The 27,113-nt window shown below is 35.7% G+C and overlaps 1 protein-coding gene across 1 annotated transcript; it reads right to left on the bottom strand.

Moving 5' to 3' along the window:
* Window positions 1-827: 827 nt before the first annotated feature.
* LOC126706890 (potassium transporter 7) lies at window positions 828-19,675 on the bottom strand. Its single transcript, XM_050406465.1, has 10 exons — window positions 19,018-19,675; window positions 16,921-17,155; window positions 16,405-16,653; window positions 16,163-16,213; window positions 8,521-8,781; window positions 4,533-4,585; window positions 4,273-4,390; window positions 3,844-4,098; window positions 1,934-2,456; window positions 828-1,580 (listed from the first exon to the last, which is right to left on the bottom strand). The coding sequence occupies exons 1-10, from the start codon at window positions 19,288-19,290 to the stop codon at window positions 1,043-1,045; spliced, it is 2,556 nt and encodes an 851-aa protein (XP_050262422.1). The 5' UTR covers window positions 19,291-19,675; the 3' UTR covers window positions 828-1,042.
* Between the last annotated feature and the right edge of the window lie 7,438 nt (window positions 19,676-27,113).

Genomic DNA, 27,113 nt, shown 5'->3' with positions numbered 1-27,113 from the left:
ACTAAGTGGGGTGGCTATTTAGGAATGGTTGTGAGTTGCTTAGAGGAACTTATAGGTGGATAGCACCTCTGCAAAAAACACTAAATTCTCAAAATAGCACTCAAGGCTAAGTATTTTCATTAACAAACAAAACTTGTTACAATTTGAAGCCAACCTACTGTTATTTTTACAAGCTGGATCAAGTTAAAGGCACTTGATTGGCTCAACTAATCTTATCTACTAGTGATCTAGACTAAAACTAACCAATTAACAACCTAACTGATTCCAAGAGCTACAGCACCATAACTACCTTTACCCTAGTGTTTGGCAACAGATCTAACTATCTGCTTATTACATTGAATCTGTTACATCTGAGACTTCCAACTCTCCCTGCTCCTTCCAGCTGTTTCCACAAGGCTTGGTAACAGCTTGGACACTTTAGCTAACCTTCTTATTTTGTCATTGGCTGGCTGCTGCAAGACTTAAGACTTCAATAGGCAAGGCTGCTGCTGTAAACTAGTTGTTGCTACTTTGCACAGCTGATGCAATTAAAACGAGGCTACTGGATGCTCCTGCATCACCCAACTCCCTTTTAGCATGGAGAGAGAGAGAGAGAGAGAGAGTGAGAGAGAATTAAGTGAAGTAAATCTATGGACTTCTCTCACGCCTTAAGAGTTGACAGGAGGTGTTTAACCATGCCAGTCCAAAGTCAATTGAGGTCAAACTATTCCAAGTGGAATTATGTCATGATGAATCACATTCACATATCTGAGATTGTAATTACAAGAGTAGATTTTTTTTTTTTATATGCATAACTCAAAATCAATACAAGGCAACCCAAAAGGAAATAATACAAAAACTTTCCGATTAATGAGATAAAATGTTTCTAGATTGGTGGATCCAAATAGCCAGGTATAATAACGAAAAATTTGCTCGCATTCAAAAATGTGACTTGCATCAACAGCAAAGCATGCCAGAAAACCCTTTTTGAATCTCAATAGTCTGTGTCAACCTTTTTTGTCAATTAAATTGAAATTTTCCTTATTAGTAGCAAAACCCACCTTCAAACCATGTATGTCATGCCAACCTGCATTAGATTTGAGTGGGGCACACTCAAATTTGCAATCCCCCTTCTGCAGTTCTTTCTCAAGAAAGCATAAAAGTAATTTATGACTAGTTTCTTAATAAACCAGGAATCTTTCCTCGCTCTAATATCTCCATGACCAAGAAGATAAACTAACCCAGATTCTTTAGCCTTGCGTATAAAAGACAGCTCTCTCTCAAGACTATGCTCTGTATCAGACATTGCTGGGTCTGCCGGAGGCAGTACAGGCCTCATCTCCTCTGACGTGCTTGCTTCCAAAATGGGTTTGCTTGTGTCCCTGAACTCTGACAGGAGAGGAACACCGAGTGAATAGACACTCCCATTGGGAGCTATAAGAACCCTTGAGCCAGATAAATCCTCAGAATCTGTATCACCATCCCCATCACTCTCCAATGATCGTTCCTGAGCTTCACGGCGGATGAACTTCTCAAGACTCTCAATCAGCAGCTGCTCAAATGTCTGGTGATTTTCTTTGCGAACATCTTTATAGCCATACCTGTTAAAGTAACAAATTTCAGTTGTTTGGTTACAGAGTAAGTTAACACATAAAACAAATATATATATATATATATATATATCAAACAAAAAGCATTACATGATAACAATGTTAAGATTCAACCTCATTACTTTTAGGAATTAAAAGGAAGTTTATTTGGCATTTTTGGTGAAGTGCTCAATTGGTAGTAAATGGAATGTTAAAAGGGTAATTCTCAGTTAAAGGTAGTTAATTTCCCATAGATGACTCAACCATTTGGCTTCACCTTTTATGTGGAAGCCAATGGGTTTAATAGTACATGTCCATAGATCTAAAGAAGACAGCTCCCTGTTTACAAGAATCTGGCAGTTTACCTGGCAATGCAACGAAATATGTGGTAGCCTTTTGGGCAGACACGCCGGAAAAGGAACCTTTCACTCTGAGGCACTACAGGAACTGGAACATACTTTATACAGACAAATATTATCATAGAGTGGATTGCCGGGAGAGTTGTCAGAAAATGGCCAAATATTGCTGGTATTCCCTTCACCAGCTCATTATATAGTAAACCAATGCCAGGAGCTCTGATTGTCCCAAGATCGGAACCCAATTCCCGCATCAAATCCATTGATAGCTTTTGCTTTACTTCAGTTTCATACTTCAGCTTGCTTCCATAATTCCAGATATACATTATCAAAAACATTATTACAGCAAAAACCAATATTATCCAACTTCCATCTGCTACACTCCATAAAACTGATGAGAAAAAAGTCAATTCCAACCCCAAAAAAAATACCAAAAAACTCAGCACAATGACAATGTTTATCTGCCATATAAGAAGCATAACAATGGTTACTAAAATCGTTGTCATCATCATTACTCCCAACTCAGCAATGCCTGTAAAAAAGAAATGAGATCAGAAAAAATTAAAAAATTAAAAGCTTGTCTAAGTCAACACAAAGGAAGTAGTACTAAGATCAATTAAAACAAAAATTGGTAGATCCAATTGATTCCTATCTAATATACAACATTATCATTCATACTTCAAAAACCTTTCCTCCCAATTTTCCTAAAGCTCTTATTCTCTATCACCGCTTTCCAACAAACTTCATTTGGAGGGAAAACAACCAGTAGAAACAACTATTCTTTTATTATTAAATGGGATTGAGGAACCACTAACCATTGCGATGTACATAAATTCATAATGTTTAAGTTTTATGGCACCTTTTTTCTTTTTGGTATGAGAGAAACTTTACATGTACTGAAAAAAATCATCAAATAGAGAAGAATCCACTTGTATTCTGCTATGACTTCATTCCTCAAAATGACAGAAAACGGAACAGAAATTCTTCTATGATAATAAAAGCACTATAAAAAAATAAAAAATAAAAAATTGTCAAAAAAAAAAGTGAAGGGGGACTTCAAAAAATGAAGGCAAGGCACACTGCCAGATCGGGCGCCAACGCCTACAGAAAAAGGCAGAAAATGTGTATGTTAAATTTCACAAGGAAACAATTTATATAGCATTCACATTTAATTTTATGGCATTTGAAATAGATTATTCCTTATTTTGAATGCAAAAATCTTTAGGTTTTCTAGAAAAGAAATCGGATTGGTAAAATCATATTTAAACAGTAGTCCTCTGTTGTTTTGTAACAATCCCATTTTGGATCCCTCAAAATACTATAGAAAACAGAATAAAAGGACTGCAGTTCCAAAGTAATACAGTATAATGTAGGAAGGATTTGTTGTAAGAATGCTGTGGATTCCAAAAACAAAACAAGAGCAAGCAAACTGCCAAGTCAAACACCAATATTTGCAAGCCAATGGAAAATTGAATACAAAGGAAGGGATCAAGTCTATCCATTGCTGCACATATAGTGCTCCCTAAAGCATTCAGGGAAAAAAAATATTTAGGCTGTCTGCTTCACTTAAACTTGAGGAAAGTGGGGGGTAAACACTATTATATCAGTGGGTGCAAAGCATTTCTTCAGTTTCAACAGAAACTAGACAGTTATAAGTAGAAACATACAAGGAAAATAAAGGCAGATTTCATCACAACAAAAATGAACAGAAGATGAAAAACAAAATTTAAATGATAACAGGGGGAAAAAAAGGCAAGGAAGAATTGTTTCTTTGGTTTCAACATAGACTAGACAGTTATAAGCAGAAGCCTACAAGGAAAATAAAGCCCAGAATTCAACCACACAACAAAAGTGAATAGAAAATGAAAAACAAAATTTACAATAATAATGGGGATAAAAAGGCAAGGAAGAATTATTACCATACGCATTTCCGATCTCATTAATGCTTGTTATACAGCAGACAAACACCAGGCAAACTGCCAGCAAAAACCAGTTTATGACAGGAATATAAATCTGGCCCATGAACTTCCGAGAAGTATGAATGATTTTAAGACGAGGGAAACAGCCAAGTGCTGTTGATTGTTTTATGCAAGAAAATGTGGCCGTTGTCATTGCCCGACTGGCAATTAATGCAGCGACATTAGCAATGAAGAAGACTGGCCAGAAAGCACCACCTACATACAGAAATTTTTGCTTTACAGTGTAAGCATTCCAAATAGCAAAACAGAATATTCTAGTACGTAAAAATAAATAAACCAAGTATTACAAGTAGGTCCTGCAAACTATATATAAAGAATTGTATAGACCTTATTACTTGCATACTGGTTGAGATAAATGGTGAGGCTTACTAGGAATAGAAGAAAAGAAAGCTTGCTCAGCAGCAAGACCTGGGTTTTCCATAAGATACGCAGCTTGACCCAAATAACCCAAAAGAAGGCAAGGCAGAACAAGAAATACAAATGTAAGCTGCAAACAACCATTATCAAGTAAATTAGAAATGTAGCTAATCTAATTGGCAATAACAGTAACAGAAAAGAACACCAAAAATGCTATCACTATTAAGGAAACATGTAAGATATATGATCCAGTAACTGAATCTCTTCTTTACCTGAACTGATCGCACAGAAAAGTAGCAAAGATCTGCAAACATTGCTTCGGAACCTGAAGACAATAATAAAAAAATATAATAACCATTGATGTCAAATTGCATTTTCGCATTTTTAAAAGCACAAAAATTATTTAAATTAATTTAGATTTCTTATGAATGTACGTTAGCCTTTGTGGCAAATATATAATATCATTGCAATCACCTCAAATAAATAAGACTAAAGTACACTTTTGGCCCTTAAAGTTTGCTGCTGTTGTTTTGATTTTGACCTTTCATTTTAGCCCTTCATGAAAAAGAAAATTTTGAAATGTAAAAGGCCAAACAAAAACTAAATCAAACATGAAGGCCAAAATGAAAACAGACCCAAAATTTAAGGGCCAAAAGTGCACTTTAGTCTATAAATAATATGCGCGTTTGTGAGAGCTAGTTCAATTTAGAAAAAATTTAAATTAAAATTATTAAAAAAAAAAAAAAAAAAACCTTCCCAAGACTTGAAATGGCATCAAGGCCATAAAATAAATAATAATAAAAAATAAAAACCTTCTGACACCACCTCCTGAGTCACCCATCGCCATCAATCACACTAATCACATCTCTTAAGTCTGGTGTCCACAACTATACTCAGAAAACCCAAAACTAAGCCACCAATACTTTGAAACCATACTGAGCAACCAAAACCTAGTCAACATCACTCATTCAGCCACCATTGCGACTCCAACCAACATCATCTGAAGCCACCATTTGACTGTAACGACCTGACCTAGTTGCCATCACAACTCCAAAACGTTCCCAGTGAGGTCTGTAGTCCAACCATTATAGCAATTCATATTGCTTCTAATCCTATTTTTCATGAGCAAACTAGGTATATAAAGGTGGATTGTCATCTTATTCAAGAACAAGTGGAAAGTAGTGTTATTAGTGTTTAGGACAAAATTGTAATTAACCTAGTAATATGCATGTTAAACCATTGTAATTAACCTAGTAATATGTTTGGGATTTAATGGGTGTTGCCATCAACAGTAGCAGCTTTATTGTTTGGTTGGAGGAATTGATTAAGGAAACGCTCATCAGACATTGGGAATCTTGTCCTGTCATGTTTGATGTGGATCATGTGGAAGGAACGTAATAATCGCACCTTTGAGAATATTGAGTGCACTCGAGGAATTGCACTCTGTGCTAATTCAAATGTTATTTTATTGGTCTAGAGTGTGGGGTTTTACTCATTGTAATTCTTTGTTAGAGTTCCAAGACTCTTTCTTTTTCCTAATGACTTCTGTAATTTTATAATCACTTTGTGTTCATCATTGTGAGCATAAAGTGATTTTTGAAATTAATAAAACTTTATTACTTATTTTTTTTTAAATAATAATTTAAAATCCTGGTAATATGCAAGTGTCTGAGTGTAAAATTGAACTAAAAAAGAAAAAAACATAAACATAAATATAAACACACTTCCAAAGACTTAACAAGATTGTTTACTAATTCCATCAATATTTCACTCCATCGATTGCTAATAAATGATGAAACATATCCATAATTCATGCCTCCAAATTTGTTCTTACAAGACATAAGGCATGATCCCTGGTTCTGTTGCAACATCAGTGATGAATCTATCATATATCTCATTGTTACAAATGTGGAAGAAATTTAGATGAGTACAGATTCCATGTCTTGCCTAAACAGAACTAGTTGATATGACGAACTCATTATTCCTTTTAATGCATGTGCCTGTTGAACAAATGTGATGAATATTATTCCAAAAACCTTTCTCCAAATTCAAATACCCGGGTAGCATCTCCTATGACAAAACTATGACCAAATGATAAAAATTTGATAAGAGACCAAAAAATTCCCAATAAGTGAGGCGTTACATGAGGGAGCAGTTTAAACACCTGCCATAGGTACGTAAAATTCTCACTTTCCAGCTTCTTTCATACACCAAGATTCATCTTTTCCAACCTTAGTTAATGTACAAACTCTAAACCTTTCTCTACCATTCTAAACCCTCATTCACGAGCCAAACTCCACCACAAAATTGATTTCTGGCAGGATACCAATCAATCCCAAATCAGACTACTAAGACCTGTCTACCTTCCCAAAAATCACAATATGATATGATTCTAAAATGCATTTATAACACGCATGACGAATCTAATCAGCCTTCTGAGTTCTGACATAGGACAAGGGTGAACAGAGCAAAATCTGACTTAGAATCCCTGGACCAGATCTGGGCAGCAATGATATTTTGAGGATTAGGGTTAGGTTTTGGTGGGAGAAATGCTGGAAATAGTAAGGGTTATAAGGTTTTTAATGGGAAAAAAGAATAATACTTATCAAAAAAAAAGGGAAAAAAGAATAATAGGACTTGGGGAAAAACAAAGGAGAAAACCCACGATCTGGGATGTTGTTCCAAGGCTATGAACATTGAACAGTAACCCATGAACAGTAATGGGACTGTTTGAGTTCATTTGGAGCTATTTGATGGAAGGGTGGTTTAGGGTTTTTTTTTTTTTTTTTAAAAAATAATAAGTAATAAGTTTTATTGATATAAAAAAAAAAAGGAACACCCTAGCACATAGGGAGTGTACAAGGGGTCAACAATTCAAGTACTAAAATTACAAGAATCAAGGAAATCAATAAAAGAAGGGAATGATTGGTTTTGCATAGCAACTGACCAATCCAATAAAGTTCTAAAGAAAAATAACTTGAGGTCTGGTATGGATCTCTCATTATCTTCAAAAAACCTACTATTGCTCTCTCTCCAAAGACACCACATTAAGCAATGGGGAACAATTAACCAAATATAACCATTTATGACAACCAAACTTGCCTTGCCAACACGCTAGGGCACAGCTTAATTAAAATTATAGGTAAATAAATTGAAATTATATTAAGAATTAGTGAACCACTGGACAATTTAATAAAGTTTTTTTTTATATATATATATATATATATATATATAATAACACTGTAATAAAGTTTTACTTAAAAGTATACTACATATCTAAACAATTAATGATCAACATGATTAAACCACATAAATTTTAAGACATTTAATACATACATACATTAAGACACCTAGCACAAGTACAATGTTTAGTGTATAAATATTGGAGTTTAATTTAAACTTCTTGAAAATTAGATAATAGAATTTTACGCAAAATAAACTGTTGGTGATAGAGTTTAATTTAGGATAAACTATCCTAATATTATCTTTAAAAAATAATAAAAAAATAAAAAAAACTATCTTAATATTTAATGAGTGAAGACACTTGTCATAGAGAGAAGGTAGTCATTTGGCACAACCATGACTTCTAGGACCCAACTTTCATTACATAGTTTACAATATTTTTTATTCATTCAAATGAAAGCATTACATCCCATTAAATAGAAAAATAATGCCTATTCCTAGTAGAACTTAGACTTCTTAAAACCCTAATAAGACTTGGGCTTAGACTCCTTGGGATTCACTACTAAGCCCAAACTAAATAACTATACTCAAATAAAACTCAATATAAGACCTAATGGACCATTAGTACAGCCTATGTCCAGAAATAAGGAAATTACAAAATGCCCTTGGCAATTAAAAATAAAATGACTTTCCACTGCCTGCATCACCTTCACTCATAAATTTATCTATTTCAGTTGTCAAATGCCACCCAATCCAGCAACAATAGTTAAATCCCTTAAACTGCAACCCATTAATCTCTTATATACCCTTTAGAATCAAATTTTTCAGTTTGATAAATTATTCAACCTGAAGGTAATAAGGAAAATTAATTTGGATTTGGCCAGCATGAATTCTATCTAATCCATAATCTAACATATGACTATCAGGACAATAAAGAGCAATAAAATTATTCAAATGTTATCACTGAAAGGAGAAAACCAAAATCACAAGTTTAATCAAATTTCTGAACATTTTTACAAGGAAAGAAAAGCAAGCAATTGCATTAGTGAATCCAATATTCCCAAACTGAAGAATTACCTGTTGCACACAAGAGACAACCCCCAAGACAGTACCACGCCTTAGTTGAGTTCCTCTTAAAGAAGTAATAGATATGAACAGGATTAAATGCTGTCAAGACACTATTGTCATATTTAACAAGGTTGTAAATCCCAAAGCCCGCAAGAGAACAAAACCAAATGAATAAAGCAGGGCCAACAAAAAGTCCCACTTTACTTGTCCCGAACTTCTGTACACTGAACAAAATCACAAGAAAAGCAACTGAAATCATCCTCACTTCACCTGCACACAAAAATAAAATTTATTACTTAAAACATGACTAGTTTCCTCAATAAGATATTAAAATTTTCAATGTAATAAGCATGCTCAATATATGCACAAGTAAAAAAGAAAATTAGAAAGAAATGAGTGTCAGTTGGCTCAATATAGATTCTAAGTCATTAGATAATGGACCTGGCATCAAATCCTGCCTATACCAAGGGAGGGAGGTTTTCAAGATGGAAAAGAGCCACCTCCCATTGCATATAGCCCAGACAACCAATGGCTTCCAACAGAAAGAAATAAAAGGAAGAAAAATTCCCTACCCTATTTTTTTTAAGTAAAAAATTTCATTAAAGAGGGTGAAGGGATGCAAGCCATGTACAAGGAAACGTACAAGTTAGAAAGCACGGACACTTCATTTGGGATACCGTATCTATGTTGTACATGGGACACGCCTAGGACACTTTTGCACTTGTGTCCCAACCATATACTGCTAGACACTAGAGTGACACTTATCTATTATTTCTTTTTAGTTTTAATCTTGAACACTTATCAAATTATCTTTTATTTACTCTTTTAGATCTTATTCTTTGGTTTGTATTCTAATTTCTAAACATCATTTTTTTTTTTTTTGATAAGCAATAAAAGTTTTATTTTGATTTCTAAACATCATTTATTAGTCATGTATTCACTTTATTATCCTTTATTGCTCTTAAATTGATATATTTAACATTAAATGAAAAAATAAAGTGTTCACTTTATTATCCTTTATTGCTCTTAAATTGATATATTTAACATTAAATGAAAAAATAAAGTGCGGGAAGTACCTATACGAATCCTATATTTAACATTAATGATATATTCACTTTCCCAACATTATATTCTATTTGAAGTCATGAATTTCCTAGTTAAAGACTCTATATTCCAAATACCTATAAGAATCCTATTTTCTTGGACTAACTTCTTTATCCACACCCATCCAACAAAGTGCGGGAAGTCTTGCCTATTTTTCACCACACCTATGCGTCGATGTAGCATGTCGCTTATGGGAAACGGCCTAGCTAACCCTTACCCACTTTGACTGCATCCAAGGTCCAAAGCAATATGTCACTAGTAGGGGACACTCCAACGAGTATCCATAATGGATCCATTTATAACAGAGTGACTAAATTTTACACTAGCCGTCAACCTACTGCAGCCCTCCTAAGAAGTTTGGACTCACATCTAACACTAAGCTTTCATGTTCTTCAAAACACTAAGCATTCCTTTTCTTCCAACTTCACCACATAAGGAAACGAGGAATTGCATTCCAAATGCCTATGCTACAATATTTACCAAAGCGACCATGCTTACAAGCTAGTGAACCAATCACACCACTAGGCATTACTAACTAAATCCTGAAGAGACTGAAAATCATTGACCAAAGTCTGCTACCAAACTCCCAATGAATAAGTGACCAGAAGTCTGCCCACTCTTCTTGATCAAACAACAACTAACATTCACAATTAAATGTCGCTAAAAAATTTCCCTACCCTATATATCACTTCAAAATTTTTGATAAGTGAAAATAACTAACATGCTGATATGGATTGAATTCATAACCTCACTCTTCACTTTTTATTTTTATTTTTTTGATAAGTAATAAGTTTATTGATATCAAAAAAGGGAACACCCTAGTACACAGGGAGTGTACAAGGGGTCAAACAATCAAGAACAAAAATTACAAGAATCTAGGAAATCAAGAAAAGATAAAAATGATTGGCTCCGCAATGCAGCCAACCAATCCATTAAAGTTCTAAAGAAAAATAGCTTCAAGTCTGATATTGATCTCTCCTTATCTTCAAAACACCTACTATTTCTCTCTCCAAAGACACCACAATAAGCAATGGGGAACAATCAACCATATATACCCATTTCGATGACAACCAAATCTGCCTTGCCAACATGCTAAAAGCACAACTACATATTGCGGCATAATCCAGCTCACTCCAAACAATCCGAACACCATAGCCCACATATCCATTGCAACCAAACAATGAAGAAAAAAATGATCAACCGATTCACCATTACACTTGCACATGTAGCACCAATCCAATATCCAAAACTTCCTTTTTTGTAAATTGTCAATCGTTAAGCACTTCCCCAAAGCAGCAGTTCAAACAAAGAAAGCTACTCGAGAAGGAATCTTCTGTTTCCAAATACTTTTCCAACGAAAGCAATAGTCATTAGAGCACACTAAGAGACTATAATAGTCTTTAACCAGGAAGCCCTTCTCTCTATCAAGTTTCCAACACATCTTATCCTCACCAAACCCTTTCACCGAAGCACCATAAATGGTATCCATGAAACCAGCCAGTGCCTCTAATTCCCAAGCATGCACACCCCTAAAGAAATTTACATCCCAAAAAAGGACTCCATTATCAAGCTTCATAAGCTCAGCCACACTGACCTCCTTGTCTTGGCAAACTCTAAACAATTCAGGATAGTTGACTACAAGAGAATTCTCACCACACCAATGGTCTTGCCAAAATTTCACCCTAGACCCATCCCCAATATCATATAGAATGTGGCGAGAAAAAGAAGGTCATCCCCGACTAATATATTTCCACAAGCCAACACCATATGGACCATTAACAGACCTAGTACACCAGCCACCCCATTCACTACCATATTTCACCTCTATCACTTGCCTCCAAAGGGCAGCCCTCTCCATCCCAAATCACCATAGCCACTTTCCAAGCAAAGCTTCATTAAAAAGTCTTACCTTCTTTATCCCCAAGCCACCCGAAGCAATGGGACTACAAACAGTAGTCCATTTAACCAAATGGAATTTTGGTTCATATGCCACCCCATAGAAATTTCTCTAAAATTTCTCAATTCGATTAGCCACGACTGCAGGAATAGGAAATAGAGATAGAAAATAAGTGGGTAAATTAGATAGAGTGCTTTTAATTAAAGTGACTCTACCTCCCTTGGATAAGTACAAACATTTCCATCCTGCTAATCTCCATTCTATCTTCTCCAGAATTGGGTTCCATATTGCCTTATCTTTGAATTTAGCTCCCAAAGGAAGACCCAAATACTTCATTGGGAGAGTACTTTGTTTACAGCCAAGGACAATCAACAATAAGTCCAAATTATCCACCATACCAACAAGAACCAACTCTGACTTACCAAAATTTATCTTTAGACCAGAGACCACCTCAAACCAAATGAGGATCATACGGAGAAATAGAACCTGATCCATATCAGCACCACAAAAAATCAAAGTGTCATCCGCAAAGAGAAGATGAGACATTGCCAATGATCTTCCCTCTTCATGACCCACACCAAAGCCTAACATGTGACCATCATGGACAACTTTATCCAACATTCTCCCAAGGGCTTCCATAACTAGTACAAATAGCAAAGGGGATAATGGGTCACCTTGTCTCAACCTCCTGGAACTCTCAAAAAACCCACAAGGAGAGCCATTTATCAAAATAGAGAAACAAACTGTAGATATACAAAAGAATATCCACCGCCGCCATTTAGCAGAGAACCCACCCTTTTCTAGTAACTGCATAAGAAATCCTCAGTTTACATGATCAAAGGCTTTCTCAATATCTAATTTACAAAGTAGCCCTAACAACCCAGTATTCAATCTACTATCAAGGCATTCATTAGCAATAATTACAGGGTTAAGAATCTGCCGGTTCCTCACAAAAGCATTCTGTGATGGCTAAGACCTTAGCAATGATTTTATAACCCCCCCCCCCCCCCCAAAAAAAAAAAAACAAGACTAATGAGGCGAAAATCCTTAACTTCAATTGCTTCTTTCTTTTTTTAGGTATAAGAGTGATGAAAGTTGCATTCAAACTCTTCTCAAATTGACCTTTAGCAAAAAAATGGTGAAAAACAGCCATAAGATCAGTTTTGAAAATTCCTTAGCAAACTTGGAAGAAAGCCATTGGAAACCCATTTGGTCCAGGCAATTTCTCACCATTAAAATTTTGTATGACCTTAAAAATTTCTGCCTCATCGAAGGGTCTATCTAGCCAATCTACATTATCACCAGATATCCTAGGAATACCAAGACTTTTGGAAACGGTTTATCAACTTGCTCCTCAGAGTCTAATTTCATAAAGAATTGAGTAATACAATCAGCAATCATACCTTGATTTGAAGACAAGATTCCATCAAACAGAAGGCTCTCAATACCATTATTTCTTCTATGGGAATTAGCCATTCTATGGAAAAATTTGGTATTTGCGTCTCCCTCCCTCAAATGCAGCACCCTAGACTTCTGCCTCCAACTAACCTCTTCTAAAAGAGTGAGCTTTACAATATCAGTACAGAGATTAGTTTGTTCCAACTTTTCCTCACCTGTTAAAGGCTGAGTCTCCTCTCTAACATCCAAATCATTCAACTGGTTCCAAAGTTGCTGTTTTTTAATAGTGGCATTACCAAACTCTGTTTCGTTCCACTTTTTTAGATCCAACTTCAAAGTTGCCAAATTCTTAGCTAGTATAAAACTCAGGTTGCCTTGGAACAAATAAGATACCCACCAACCCTTCACTTTATCAACAAAATTCTCCACCCTCAACCACAAATTTCAAAATGAAAAGGAGTTCTAACTTTCCGATGACTTCTCCCCTCCAGCTGAATTGGGAAGTGGTCTGAAAGTACCCTGGATAGTCTTTTTTGGGTAAACATAGTGAAGTGATCCACCAAGAGTGGAGAGAAAAGAAATCGATCTATTCTAGAAGCGGAGGAAGTATTGGACCAAGTATAAAGGCCCCCATCCATAGGTATATCCATTAGCCCATGGAGAGAGATAAAATCAAAAAATCTATACATAGCCCGAGTACAACTTGCAGCCCCTAATCTTTCCAATGGGAAGCGGATTATATTGAAGTCCCCTCCTATACACTATGGAAAATCCCACCAACTAATCAGCCCTATAAGCTCCTCCCACATTTTCCTATGCCTCTTATTCAAATTTGGCCCATACACTCCTATAAACGCCCAATCAAATTGATCCCCAACATTTTTAAATTTGCATGAAACAGAAAAATACCCCACTGCTTCCTCCACTTTTTCCACCACTCTTCGGTCCCACATCAGAACAATACCTCCAGAAGCATGTTCAAAACCCAGGTATAGCCAATCTACATATGGACAGCCCACAGCCCCACATACTTCGAACAATTCCTTTAGATATCCATTCAAGTTTAGTCTACTGCTAACATACAATATCAGCCCTCCAGGTACATAGCAAGTTACGAATTTGAAGCCTCTTCTAAACCACATTCAAACCTCTGACATTCCAGAAAAGTATCCTCAAATTCATTTCGAAACAGATAGTGCCCACTCCCTATTAGTACCATTACGCCTAGATGAAGTAGAACCATAATTAATTGAACTAAATAGACCCTTCAACTCTCTTATACCTTTCACTCCTCAACTCTTCAAGTCATGTGTTTTTTTCTCCAAAGCAGCCCTATGGCGTAACTCAGCCTCAACAGCTAACAAGAAATTTGTCACTTGATTTTCCCAAACCTTGTAAGGACATGCCCAGGAAGTTATCAAACCCATTGAATCTACTTTGGAACCATTCAGAGTAAGATTCTTTCCTCACTGAATTCTCCACACCCACAACTTCCTGTCCTTCCATGGCCAAGGGTAGTGAAAAAGTTAGTGGTTCCACCGCTAGAGGTGACAAACCCCCTTTGTTAGGTAGCTCAGCAGCCTCCGAATAGGTGTCTGAAACCCAGTCCTCCACAAGTACTTCATCCCCCTCAAACTGAGCTGATGACACCTCCAAAGAATCTAAATACCTCACTGGAACCAAGGCCAACTGATTTTGCTCTCCCAATACCTCTGTGACTTCACCCGGTGGTAGAGAAATTTGTATCGGAACCACCACTCTCCTTCCATCTCGTAATTCAAGCACCCACTGCTTTGAATTCCCCCATTTCTTGACAACATTGCCGGTCCTAAAGTAACAATCTGAAGTCTCGCTGTAAGTTAACTTCACCTTCAGAGATGGTTGCTGACACCTCGGTCTCATTGGAGCTGAGAGATTCTGTATCAGCCCCGTCGATGCCGCAAAACTCAATCTCGGCATTATCGGAGAGCTTCATTGGCTGGGCTAGCATCGAAGAGCTGCAAGGAACAGCTTGAGAATACTTTGCCTCGACAATCACTACCTCGCAGCTTTTAGATCCTCGCTTAGAGCTCGCCAAGACCGATGGCAAAGAGATCCCAGTGTTTTGGGTCTCGTCAGATGGAATAGAAAAAGGGTGGGTTTGTTTTGGCTTGGGCCGCCATACTGAAATGGGCTTAGGAATAGCAGTTTGGTGATTTTATTGATAGCAAAGGAATCTAAGTATGCAAGAAGTACAAGAAGGAATTCTCTAAAGAAATACAAACAAATATAGTCAAAGAAAGTTAGAGGAGAAGAAGATGTGACCTTGTCAAATGCATAAGACCACCATACTCATACAAAGTTTGTAAAAAGGAGAGTTTCATCTCAATAGTTGGCAACTCAATGTTGTTAAATGTGCAATTATTTCTCTCTCCAAATCATCCCCATAAGGTCTTCACACTTATTAATGGGAGTAGGCAATACAATTTGGCCAACTGATCATTAGCTTTGCAAATTCAATATTTTGGGAAAGTGGAATGGAGAAGTATCCCTTAACCTAAAAGGTTTGATCTATCTAGTATAGTCAGAAACTGATTGATATATAGACAAATTTAAAAGGGCAGTCGTAAGTGTGCTGTGTACTCTCTGATAGCTCCATATTCTCCTTGAATAGAACCCCACTGCTCCCCAATTTATCAACGATCTCAACACTTGAGCCAAGATATTCTAGAATTGTGGTCTACTTTCAATGTGTGACCTTCTTAGCACCTTTTATAGGCTATTGTTCTCTACAATTGTAAATCTATACATTGCACTGACACTTCAACTGAGGGATTGAACTGTAATCTTTTCTAAAAACAAAAAACATTTCAATTTTCTTCTACAGTCCTTTTAATAAGTAAAAAAAACATATATTCTCTTCTACAATAGCAATGACAGAGGTTTACAATTACCATACAGTCCTAAATATTCACCAGCTAATAGGACCAAGAGATCAATTACATTTTAATTGATTTAATCATAAAGAAGAATACCCCCAGAAACTTTTGATCATGTATTAGTATAACTATATATCTTTCTTTTTTTTTATAAGAGTATTAGTATAACTATATATCAAAAAGCAGGAAATTAAACAATCACAACTAAAAATGTGTAGAACTGAATAACAGGTTGTCATATTAAATTGCTCAATTTTTTTTTATACAAGTAACAAAAAAATTTATTAAAAAAACAGAAACCAAGTACACTGGGGGTGTACTCAGGGTGAAGTACCTTCCTTAATGGATTCTACTCCAACTTTTAGGCCGCTAACAGCTGACGTGACTGCAATAATTCAATGATAAATGATCATAAGGAAACAACCAAACTGATGGATACTTATGTAAATCCATTCTTTACAAAATAAAACTGACTTACATAAAATATACATCTAAAACAGCTTTTTCTTTGTTTTAATCATAGGATTAGAAAGTCTCCCAGAAGCAACAAGAAGCATGAAGGAATACAGTAACGACCTGACATCGCTGGTGTAATAACCCCGTCAGCTATCACCATAGAGGTGCCAGCAAGCACTAACATCAGAAGAAGCTTTTTCAAAGCCTGTGAATTCTCAAGTCTTTCCTTGATTTTTAGTGATCTCTCAAGCTCAGCAGATGGAACCTTTAGCCTGAAGCTTGATATACGGGCATCCGATGGAAGCTGATTCGGGAGAAGACTAACCTTAGCATGCCGACAAATCAATGAGTATAAAGCAAAAGTACCACCTGCAGCATTTAAGTGATCCTTTGAAATAATTATCTATATGCAAAATTTACATGAATCCCAATGCACACGCAAAGAGGAGGAAGGAAAAAAAACCACCTACTTCTCCCCCACCCCCCAACTCACAATCACACACACACACACACACACACACAAAAAAGCCAATGGACTTCCAAGTTTTTTTTTTTTTTTTTTTTTTGATAGTTACAATTGGGGAGGAAAGATTTGAACCCTGGACTTCAAGATTTAATTCAAAACATTCAGCATACCTTCACCATCGTCATTAGCCCAAAGGACAACCAGGACGTACTTGACCAGAGGGATCAAGATTAAGGTGTATAGGACTAGTGATAATGCTCCAATAACATCTTCTGTTCCATTAATAGGTGCCTTGTTAAACATCACACTGAAGGTATATAATGGACTTGTTCCAACATCACCAAAGACAACCCCAAGGGTCTGGAAAGCAAGTGAAATTCTTCTTCCCATACTAAAGTCCTGCAACTATATTTACATAACCAAGATGATAAGTACTGGCCCTTTTAAAAAAAAAAAAAAAAAAATCAACTGCTATATAATCAGTCCTTTCCTCCTTCACTAAAGTACAAGATCAAAGCAAGCTTGCACTAATAAAAATATAAATTTTCTTCCAACTAAAAATTTTTTATTAATCATCAAGAGAGGAGAAGTATAGAGTATAAGAAATTGTATGCAAAAATAAACATTAAGCCTCCAATCATTGAATGTTGCAAGATTCAAAGATTCAAAAAAAGTAAAAAAGGGCATTAACTTATATATACCACAAAACATAACCACTGAATGAAGATGCACCTCATCTTTTGTGTGTGTGTGTATTTGTTAATAAGTAACGAAAATTTATTGATCAAAAAGAAAATACCCATGAGCAGCAGAGGTGTAATCGAGTAGCAGTACATCAATCTATCAAATTACAATGCTCAAACATGTCTAATAAATAAAAAGAGGGAAGAGAAGTAGAAGCAACACTCCAATCTAGTAAAGAATGAAGGAGGAGAGATTTAATCTCAAGAGTAGGGTGCTCACTTCCCTCAAAGACCGCTCAAGTATTTTGTGACATCATCCAGAGTGTGAACATATAATCTTACCATTTCTTTGTAAGCTACTGACCAAGGACACAAGATATAACACAAAATAACAGCAAAGTGAGTGCATAAACAGGTAGGAAATCATTACTCAGCAGTTTCTGCTCAATCCACCTTTCCTATAGGTAACCATCTCTAGCCATATTAATAGGCTTCCAAAAAATAACAAAAATTTAAAATAAAAAAAATACACATTTATAGTTCCTTAAACCACCTAGGAAGCACAGGTACAGGTGAGGGTATGGGTATGACATGGTGACACAGCGATTGGGTGCTCCAAACCCAAACATTTTCATGTTGGCTGAAGCCATTGGGCCATCCTAATCATAAGAGAGTACCAAACGGAAATGTCCAAAGTTGACAATCGGTCCCCATCATTGAATCTTTGCAATGCAGACATCACCGAGTCCTTCAACAAGCTCAGCAGTCAACGCTACACTAGAATAGCCAAATCGAGGTCAGGTCCCTAGCTGAGCTCCTTGGAGTTCCAAGCCCCATACTTAGACATATTCTAAGAATGTCCTGGAATGTGAACTCTAGTTCCAGAGTTCCTAGCGAGATTGCAATGCAGCCTCATTGGTCTGTGCAAGTCATGGTTCCATGGAGGCACTAACCTGATTCAAGCCCTTCAGCGGCAATTGCCACTTGGTCTCACCCCATTGGTGAATGAGATAAAATGAGACAGAGTGGTCAACTCAGTACATGAAAGCCGAGTCACTCACTATTCACTCTAGAGGTTTTTTTTTTTTGGACCAAGTCCCAGAACAGACTAATCCCCACTCATTGCTCAGGATTCTAATAACACAATGATAATGGAGTTATTTTATTCCTCTGAACTGTTACCAAAAAGCCCCGATCAAAGTCCCATATAATGATCTTCAAAAAAAAAATGAAGAATTGAAAATAAGGTGGTACCAATTCCTTAGCTATTTCTCATTATTCTTCCATAGAGTAATAATTTAGACAAATCTCAAAATCCCAAATATCAGTCCCACCTCAAAGTGCATATAACGCTAAGAAAGATTCATACAAATCACAGAATCACGTTTGCAAATCGCTAAGACATACCAAACTCCATTTAAGTTGAGTTCAACACACTAAGTTCTAGTAAAGTAAAATCAAACTTTACTTATCTCATCAGACATTTCTCATGAACCAAACAGTAACTATAACAAAAACACTTAAAATCAAACACACACACAGAGTGATTCACAATAGTTCCAAAAAGGAATAAGAATTCAGTACCTCATATTCATTTCTGGCTGCGCCAGGGACCTCGAGGGCCTCGACATCGAAGGAGTCGATGCGTGGACCAGTGCGAATCAGTCTCTGCTCGGCATTGTCATCTTCATCCTCTGAATCCAACGCGTCAGTGTTCGCAGTCCGCTGCGAAGCGTCGTCGTCTTCGTCATAATCGTCCTCGATCTCGGAATCGTCTTCGTCCTGGAACACCCAACGTGACTCCGTGGAGTCCATCGAGGCCAGTCCTCCGATCTCATCCTCCTCCTCCTCCGCCATCACCGCCCACTACCGGGTTTGAGTTCAAGAAATGCGCGTAGCCGTGGAGGCTTTTCTCACGAGCGAGGTGTTTGGGTGGCAGGAAAATGAGGGAAAATGTTTTTAGGGTTTGGCATGGAAAATTTCGGGTTTGGAATTGGAATTAGATTTTGCTTTTCTTTCTCTCAGGAAACAGTTTCCCAGTGTGGCTCTCTCTTTATGTACTGTACAGTATTGAGCTTGGAGATCACGCGATTTAAGAAAGTAAATGTAAAACAGGAAAATTGGCTGGCTGCGTTCATGGGTTTTGTATGTTAACTAATTTTACTGGGAAAATGTTTTGAGGCAAATTTTTTTTTTTTCCCTCTAAATCTGACTGTGTGGTATCTGTCTCAAGTGTCAACGTGTGTGTGATTCGATAAAGTAATTTTTTTTTATGAAGTTAAATACTAGTAATAAAAATTAAAAATAGATATTTGGAAAGAAAAAATGGATGATATCATAAAATAACCTTTATTTTTAAGAAGAAGGTGTAGCCTTGTCGGCGAATAGCAAAGAAAATCTATATTTAGGGGGCTTGTCCAGATGGCAAACACCATTTTTTTCTCCTTATATTTTGCTCATTTTTCAGTTTCGTTCCTAGAATATTAATAGTATCCACTTTAGTCTTTACAACTAAATTTGACACACATATGGATGGAGGATGTTCCACCACAAGTTGCTGATGTTCTTTTAGCCGATTTGGCTGATTTTAGTTTATAAATGTTGAAGTTGGTTTCTCAAAAAAAAAAAAAAAAAAAAAAATTTGACACACATATGTCATATGATTGAGATTTTTTTTTTCTTCTATCTTTTCTGTCAAAAAAAAAGAGAATTTTTTTTCATGGGTGTTAAAAAAAAAATTATACTGCTAAGCAATTATTTGTTACTATGTTAATTTTCAGCTTTTGGCTTCAATCTCCTATCTACTCTAAAAACTAACAAGTGTTTTAATATGACGATAAAGAACAATCATCATCAAACAGATATCATAAATTTGAAAAACTATAGTCTCTATTAAAAAAAAAAAAGTCATGTAGCCAGTTTGTAAAAATTATATAGTAAACGTATAGTAGTACTCCCAAAATTCGTATTTCCCATTCCTGAATATATATATATATATATCAACTAGTCGGAAACCCGTGCAACGTATGGGAACTTACCTATTTATAATAGACTAAAATAATTTTATAAAATTTTAAATTGATTATGAAACTATACTATTGCGTGAATTGTTCCTATCTTTTTTAGTTACAATTTGATGAATAAGCCAAATTTAGATTTTGAAAAAAAAATAACTAAAAAGTTCTAATGTTAAAACGTTCGAAAGGGGAAAAAAAATCAGAAAATTTACTGGCACTGCCTAGAAATTATTGAAACAAAACAAAATATATATGACTACTGATAGTGTTCGAAATCAGTAAGGTAGAATGGCCTGGCTTCGGTGGGCTGTTCAAGCGGTTGATGGCCTGCAAGGAAGAGAATGCGATCAAAAGAGGAGACCGGAGAAGACCGGTCGAACCCCCTCCGATGGAGAAGTTAGATTTGTAGGAGAATAAATTCCAAGTATTTTGGAAATGTGTCTGAGAGAAAAGACTTACCTCTGTCGGGTCCAGACCGGTCCCTTATATAGGGAGCCTGGGGCGGTTATTTGTTCGATAACCTCCCCAGGTTTTGTGGAATCCAACAACTCCGGAGTAAACTTCCTTCAACGGATATAAAATGGTAACTGCTAAATGGAAGTTAACTTATTCGAAGGGTTTGTCGAGATAGTTGAGGGTTGTTGAAAGTCTAAGTGTTGAGGTTTCGTCCGTCTGGTGTAAGGTGGTTTAGTCGTCCAAGGATATTTGACGACTTCTCATGGACGAACCTCATGGACGATCTTTTCGTCCATGGGAGACTTAAACTTATGGAGTGGTGCTATTATTTAATGGACGTCTCTCCTTCTTCTGGGTTGACTCTTGGATCAACCTGCGCTGTAAGCTCTGGACGAACCCTTTGGACGAGCTGGAGATGGATTATTTTCCGCTTCTCTATCAACTACCAAATAGAGAAATATAAGAGAAAGATAGGTTATCTTCAAGAGAATAATCCATAGTTATAACAGTTGAAATTTGCTAAACTGTTTCAAATATTGCAAAAAATTGAACCCAAAAATTTAGATGGTCAAACTTTCAAAAGGCAATAAAATTAAAAATCAAAACATTCAGAACCTACAAATTATAAAAACAAAACAAACAAAAAAGTCATTATTGCGAGACAATTTCAGTAAGGATGGAAAGTTTTTCTAAGTTTTTTTTATCCAATTCTTCCTAATTGATGAAAAATTTGGTTCAAACATTGTCGAACACTTTGAAGGTGCAAATAATATAGGCTTCCAACATAATCTTTAATTAATAAACAAAGAAGCATGACACCATAAGAGAAAACATAAGATAACATATAGTGCATATACCTTACTCCACAGCTGTGAGAAAATATCCACACAAAAGGAATTGAAAACTTGTACATACATCTCCAAAAGGTAAAACTTAAGGTTATATAATCTAAAATAATATAGAAATTGAAGTTTAGGGTTTTCTCTCTTAGTGGAGACGGACAGAGAAGATTGCTATAGGGTTTTCAAAGATTTTGTCTCTTTTATATATATATATATATATATATATATATAAAAGAGACTCCTGTTAGGACTCTCTCACTATTTAGTTTTAAAAATTAAATTTTTTTTAAATTAAAATGATGATGTGGAAAATTGTGGAAGTTTCAAAGGTTTCGGTTTTATATATATATATATATAGATTAGTTCTTTTACTTTGGCTTCTCGTCTTTTCCTTCTGGGTCATCATCCATTCTATGCAACAACGCCCGTAAGGAATTCTTGTTCATTTTTCTCATTTCTCTAGTTTTCATTGCTCTCTTGTTTCGTTTTGTAATCGTTTTGCCTCCTTTTTTTCTGATTGTTTGTGTTTTCCCTACCCTTTCTATTGTGGTGCATTTCCTTATTTATCATTTGTGCTTTGAATTCATTCTCATTTTGTTTATGTTGCCTATACATTTTTTGTTCTTGTAGTATGTTTCCTTATTTTATTGTTTCTCTGCACTCCACATCGTGGAACTTGACGATCTCAGAGAAAAAGATCACCTTTGTTCCTGGTGGTAGCAATAAGTTTCAAGGGGCTTCAATTTGTTGTGGGTGGCATCAAATTGTAAACTTGTTTGCTTTCTTGCTCCAAAACAATTGCTACTGATATGTTTGCCTTGCCAGTATTTGCGTTGATGCCTAATGGCGACAAGGCCGTGAATTAGACAAGGCCGTGAATTGGGTTTGCAAATAGTAGGCCCATTTCCCTTAGCATTGAAAAGATGAATTGCGGTTTATGGTTTATCACTCTATCTGACCTATGGCTATAGTTTATTTGATATGAAGCTAGAGGCTTATGGTTTATCAGATGGTAAAGTGGACGCCCATTTTGCTTTAACATGTGAGTTTACAAATGCAATGTGTTAAGTTGGCACCATATACTAAAATGTACCTAGCCAAATTGACTAAGCCATTGAGTATCATGGGACATTTCCTAATTGCTGGCAAGTGGCAATTATAATCCTACCAAATAAGTCATAGTTAATAAAAATATACAAACATATTTACCCAAAAAAAAAATTATTGTTGGAAAACTATTTTATTTTGAACAAAGTTTAGTTACAAAATTAGTTATAGCTTTAAATTACGAACTTACTCAATATCTTTTTATTAGAGGTGAATTTTGACAAATCCACCATTGGATTACATCTTCTTCTTATATCCTCTATGCTTGCAAAATTTCAAAAAAATTAAAGATCATTAGCTATATCATCAATAAATTTTTTAAATTGCAAGTTTTTGTAATTTAAAATTATAAATAAAATATAAACTTATAGATTATATAGTAAGTAATATCCGATTGACACAAAATTTGATATGTGTATTAAGAGCATAAAAAAACGCAATTCAATAGTTAGATTTTCAAAATATGTAGTAACATTTATTTTAATGAGTGAGTTTGTAGCCTTAAGCTATAACCAATTTTGTAGCTAAATTTTGTCATTTTATTTTTCCAAGTAACCAAATGTGTTTTTTATTTTAAAAACACAAGAAATTTTTTTTTTTTTTTAATTCTTAAAAACTAATTTTTGAAAAAAAAAAAAAAAAAAACATTTACCAAGCATACTATCTTGCCAGTTTGTTTGTTTGTTTGTTTGTTTTTTTTTTTTTTTTTTTTACTTTTTTCCTTTTGATTGTTAATTAAGCATTACTTTGTTTTCGGTGTTTTTACATGATTGTTTATGAGATATGTACTTAGTTGATTTCTCTGAGTTTCTCTAACTTTGCCAGTCATTATCATCATTCGCTCACTCTCTACATATCATTATTATTCTCCATCTACGACCATATCACACACACACACATATATTCTCCATCTACATCAAAATGTTCTCTATTTTTTTTCTTTCGATAATGTCATTAACATAACTAGAGCGTAGTACATCAGGTTAAGCATTACAAAATTCTAGGTGTGCCCAGTTGTGATGAATATACATTTTTTGTGGCTAAAGAGACCATAACAACTACATCAGACAAGACCACTCTAGGAACAACCTTCATGCTGAACTTCACCCCTTGTTGTCTTAGGCACTGCAGGTTAGCAAGCATAGCTTGTTTTTGCTAGTGTGGTCTTCTCCCATTACTGCAGAGTTGTTTCACATATATGCTTCTTGTGAGCACAATGATGTGTAGGAAACTCAACTCTTTAGTACACATGAGTGCAACCACCAGTGCTTCCTAAATTGCTATGACTGGAGAACCAATTCCATTACTATTGCATCCCATGAAAATCTTGATGTCCTCTTTATTTATGGCTTCAAAGGAATACCCAATTCTTTTAGACTTTCTGTTCCTATGGTTGCTAATCTTGATAAGCAATTATCATTCCCTATTATCCACTTCCTTCTTGTTAGGGCGTTTAGGCTCACAATTTGAGGAATGAGTTGTGCTAAATGCGTCTTGGTACTTGACTACCGCTAAGGGTTTCTCTATGTGTTCCAATCCGACGGCGGTAGAGGTTTGATTATTTCTTACAATGATTATGAAGGAATCGTAGTTAATCTAGTGGTTGCAAGGGTGGATGATGATATTCCTTAGTATTTAGTGCCATCTAGGGCTGCATTTGTTTCAGTGTAAAATATTTTCCGGATGTAAAATATTTTCAGGTGAAAATATTTTTGAGAAATGAAAATATTTTCAAGTGTTTGGTTGCATTTCAAAAAATGCTTTGAAAAATATTTTCTGGTATTTGGTTGTATTCTTGAAAATAATATAAAAAACACATTTTCTACTTGTTCCTCACATTTTCTTAGCTTCCAAACAAATATATAATATCATTTCTCAATAGATAAACACAAAAGAAACAAAACCCAACAAAAAAAAATTCATCAAATCCGGTCAAATTGAGAGAAGAAGGAAGAGAGAGTGAGAGATAGATCAGTATCAACAGAGGACAGCGGCACTAGATCGGGAAAGAGAGAGATCGGTGCGATCTCGGTGCGATCCTGGGGTGCGATCTTAGTGCAATCGGTGCGATCTCAATGTGATCGGTGCAATTAGTACGATCGGTGCGATCCTGGGGTGCGATTTCAGTGCAAATCTCGCTAGAGCTTGGCAGGCTTGGCTTGGTTGGGCTGGCCTTGGCTTGGCTAGGCGGCCGAAGCTTGGTGTCGGACTATGTGTGGAGTTGAGGTTGGTGCGTGTGTGAGAGGAGTGTGTGAGGAGTGAGTAATTTTGAAAATGATTTAAAGGTAAAATGGGAACAGAAATGATTTTACGGGTTGGCAAGGAATATTTTTGGTCAAACTGAAAATATTTTCAGTTTGACTTTATTTTCAGGTGGTGCCAAACATGGACCCGGGTGTAAAATATTTTCCGAAAATCATTTACACCTAAAACAAACATAGCCTAGATGTGAGCAACTTTTTCACATGGAGAATTCTCATGATTAATTGTCTTTGGTGGTTAATAGGGAGGTGGTTTATGATTATCAAGTCCAACTTCTTGTTGCCATTGACCATGTGTCACCTTCAGATAATGCTCTATCCTAATGATATTTTTCTAAAAATCCACCAATTTCTAGTTGTTGTTATCCAAGACACTACAAACCTCATCCCACTAAACTAATTCCATCACCTAAATGTAAAACTTGATCATATAGACTTACCAAAGCCCCTAATACACCACTGTTAGTTTCTTTAAAACCTTCTCCCCTCTCCCCTTGTGTGTGTGTGTTAAAAATTAAAATACTTAGTATTTAAAAAAAAAAAAAAAACAGCGGGTTAATCCCACATTGGAAAACGAGTGTGAGTTGAGATTTAAAGTCTGTGCTATGTATCCAAGAGTTAGGCCCTTTTGGATATACACCACTGTTAGTTTCTTTAAAACCTTTCTCCCTCTCCCCTTGTGTGTGTGTATTAAAATACTTAGTATTCTCCAAAAAAAAAAAAAAAAAAAAAGCCCCTAATACTAAATGTCAAAAACCATGTCTACCCCCTTCACCCTTTTGCGTCATCTTCGATCTTTTGTATTGAGCATTATTTGTTGGAATGTTCGAGGGCTTAGGAACCCTTGGACAATTAGAGACCTCCTTTCATAAATGTAGAAGAAGGTTCCCAATATCTTTGTTGGGAAATTTAGATCTCGGTTGATAGAATTAACAAATTATAAAACCAAGTTGTTAATTAGATCTATTATGAATAATCCTCATTCAAACAAACATATATCAATATCATGCACAATAGAATAGTAAATAAGACAAGACATGATGACCTAGAAAACCAAAAACCTGGGAGAAAACCTTCCCAAAAAGTAATCCACTATAATAAAGAAAAGTTTCAGATCTAGTACAAAATCTTTGTCTCTAAACTCTACAAACCTAGTAAATGAACTTACACCATAAACCTTCTACCGCTTCAGAACCTCTAAACTCTCCAATATATGAACACTCCACCCACAATCACAATTGGAACCTCCAATTGACTTCAAGAACCTCTTGATGGTTTTCTTCACAGTAGCAAGTTTGTGTTGGTTACTATAACTTCAGTTTTTTCACCAATGGAATCTTTAGATTTACTTTGAAACTCTTTTTTTTTTTTTTTTTTTTTTTGAGAGTGATAATTACAACATGCTGCTAACTCCGCAGTTTGAACCATTTCCCCCCTAAACCTCCCAAATACTTTGTACATGGAAAGGTATCAATTCAGTTACAAGGCCTTTGGCTTCTTTGAAACTCTTTGGTATGGTGAAATAGAGAAAACTTTGTTACAAAACCCGAGCCATATAAACGAAGTGTTTCTCTCTCTTAAAAGCCCTCTAATAGATGGCTTATGATGTTCTTTAAATACCGGTTCAAACAAATCTCAATTTGGACTTCAAACGAATAAGTTATGGGTTTTTTTGAGTTGTTGATTTTTGCTGATCTGCGAAGCTCGATGTATCAAGGAGATGTCGAACTTGTGTCGAGGAGGGAGTAGGTTTCAAGCTTCTATCAAGAGAAATCAAGGTAGTATCGAGACTGCTATCGAGGTACATGCTAAAAAAGTGCTGAAAATGTGTTTTTCTTGAGCTTTTCTTGAGCAAATTTTGTGTCTTCAACTTGGTCTTCAATTACAACTTTAAGACACATCAAAACTCAATAAAAGATGCATAATTTACCATTGTTTGACAATACCAAAACACATGACCCTACCAGTCTTATTCCTTACCAAACACCCTCAAATGT

Source organism: Quercus robur, chromosome 11 (assembly GCF_932294415.1).
Source record: "Quercus robur chromosome 11, dhQueRobu3.1, whole genome shotgun sequence".
Classification (NCBI taxonomy): Eukaryota; Viridiplantae; Streptophyta; class Magnoliopsida; order Fagales; family Fagaceae; genus Quercus; species Quercus robur.
This window is presented reverse-complemented; position numbering and strand designations above follow the sequence as displayed.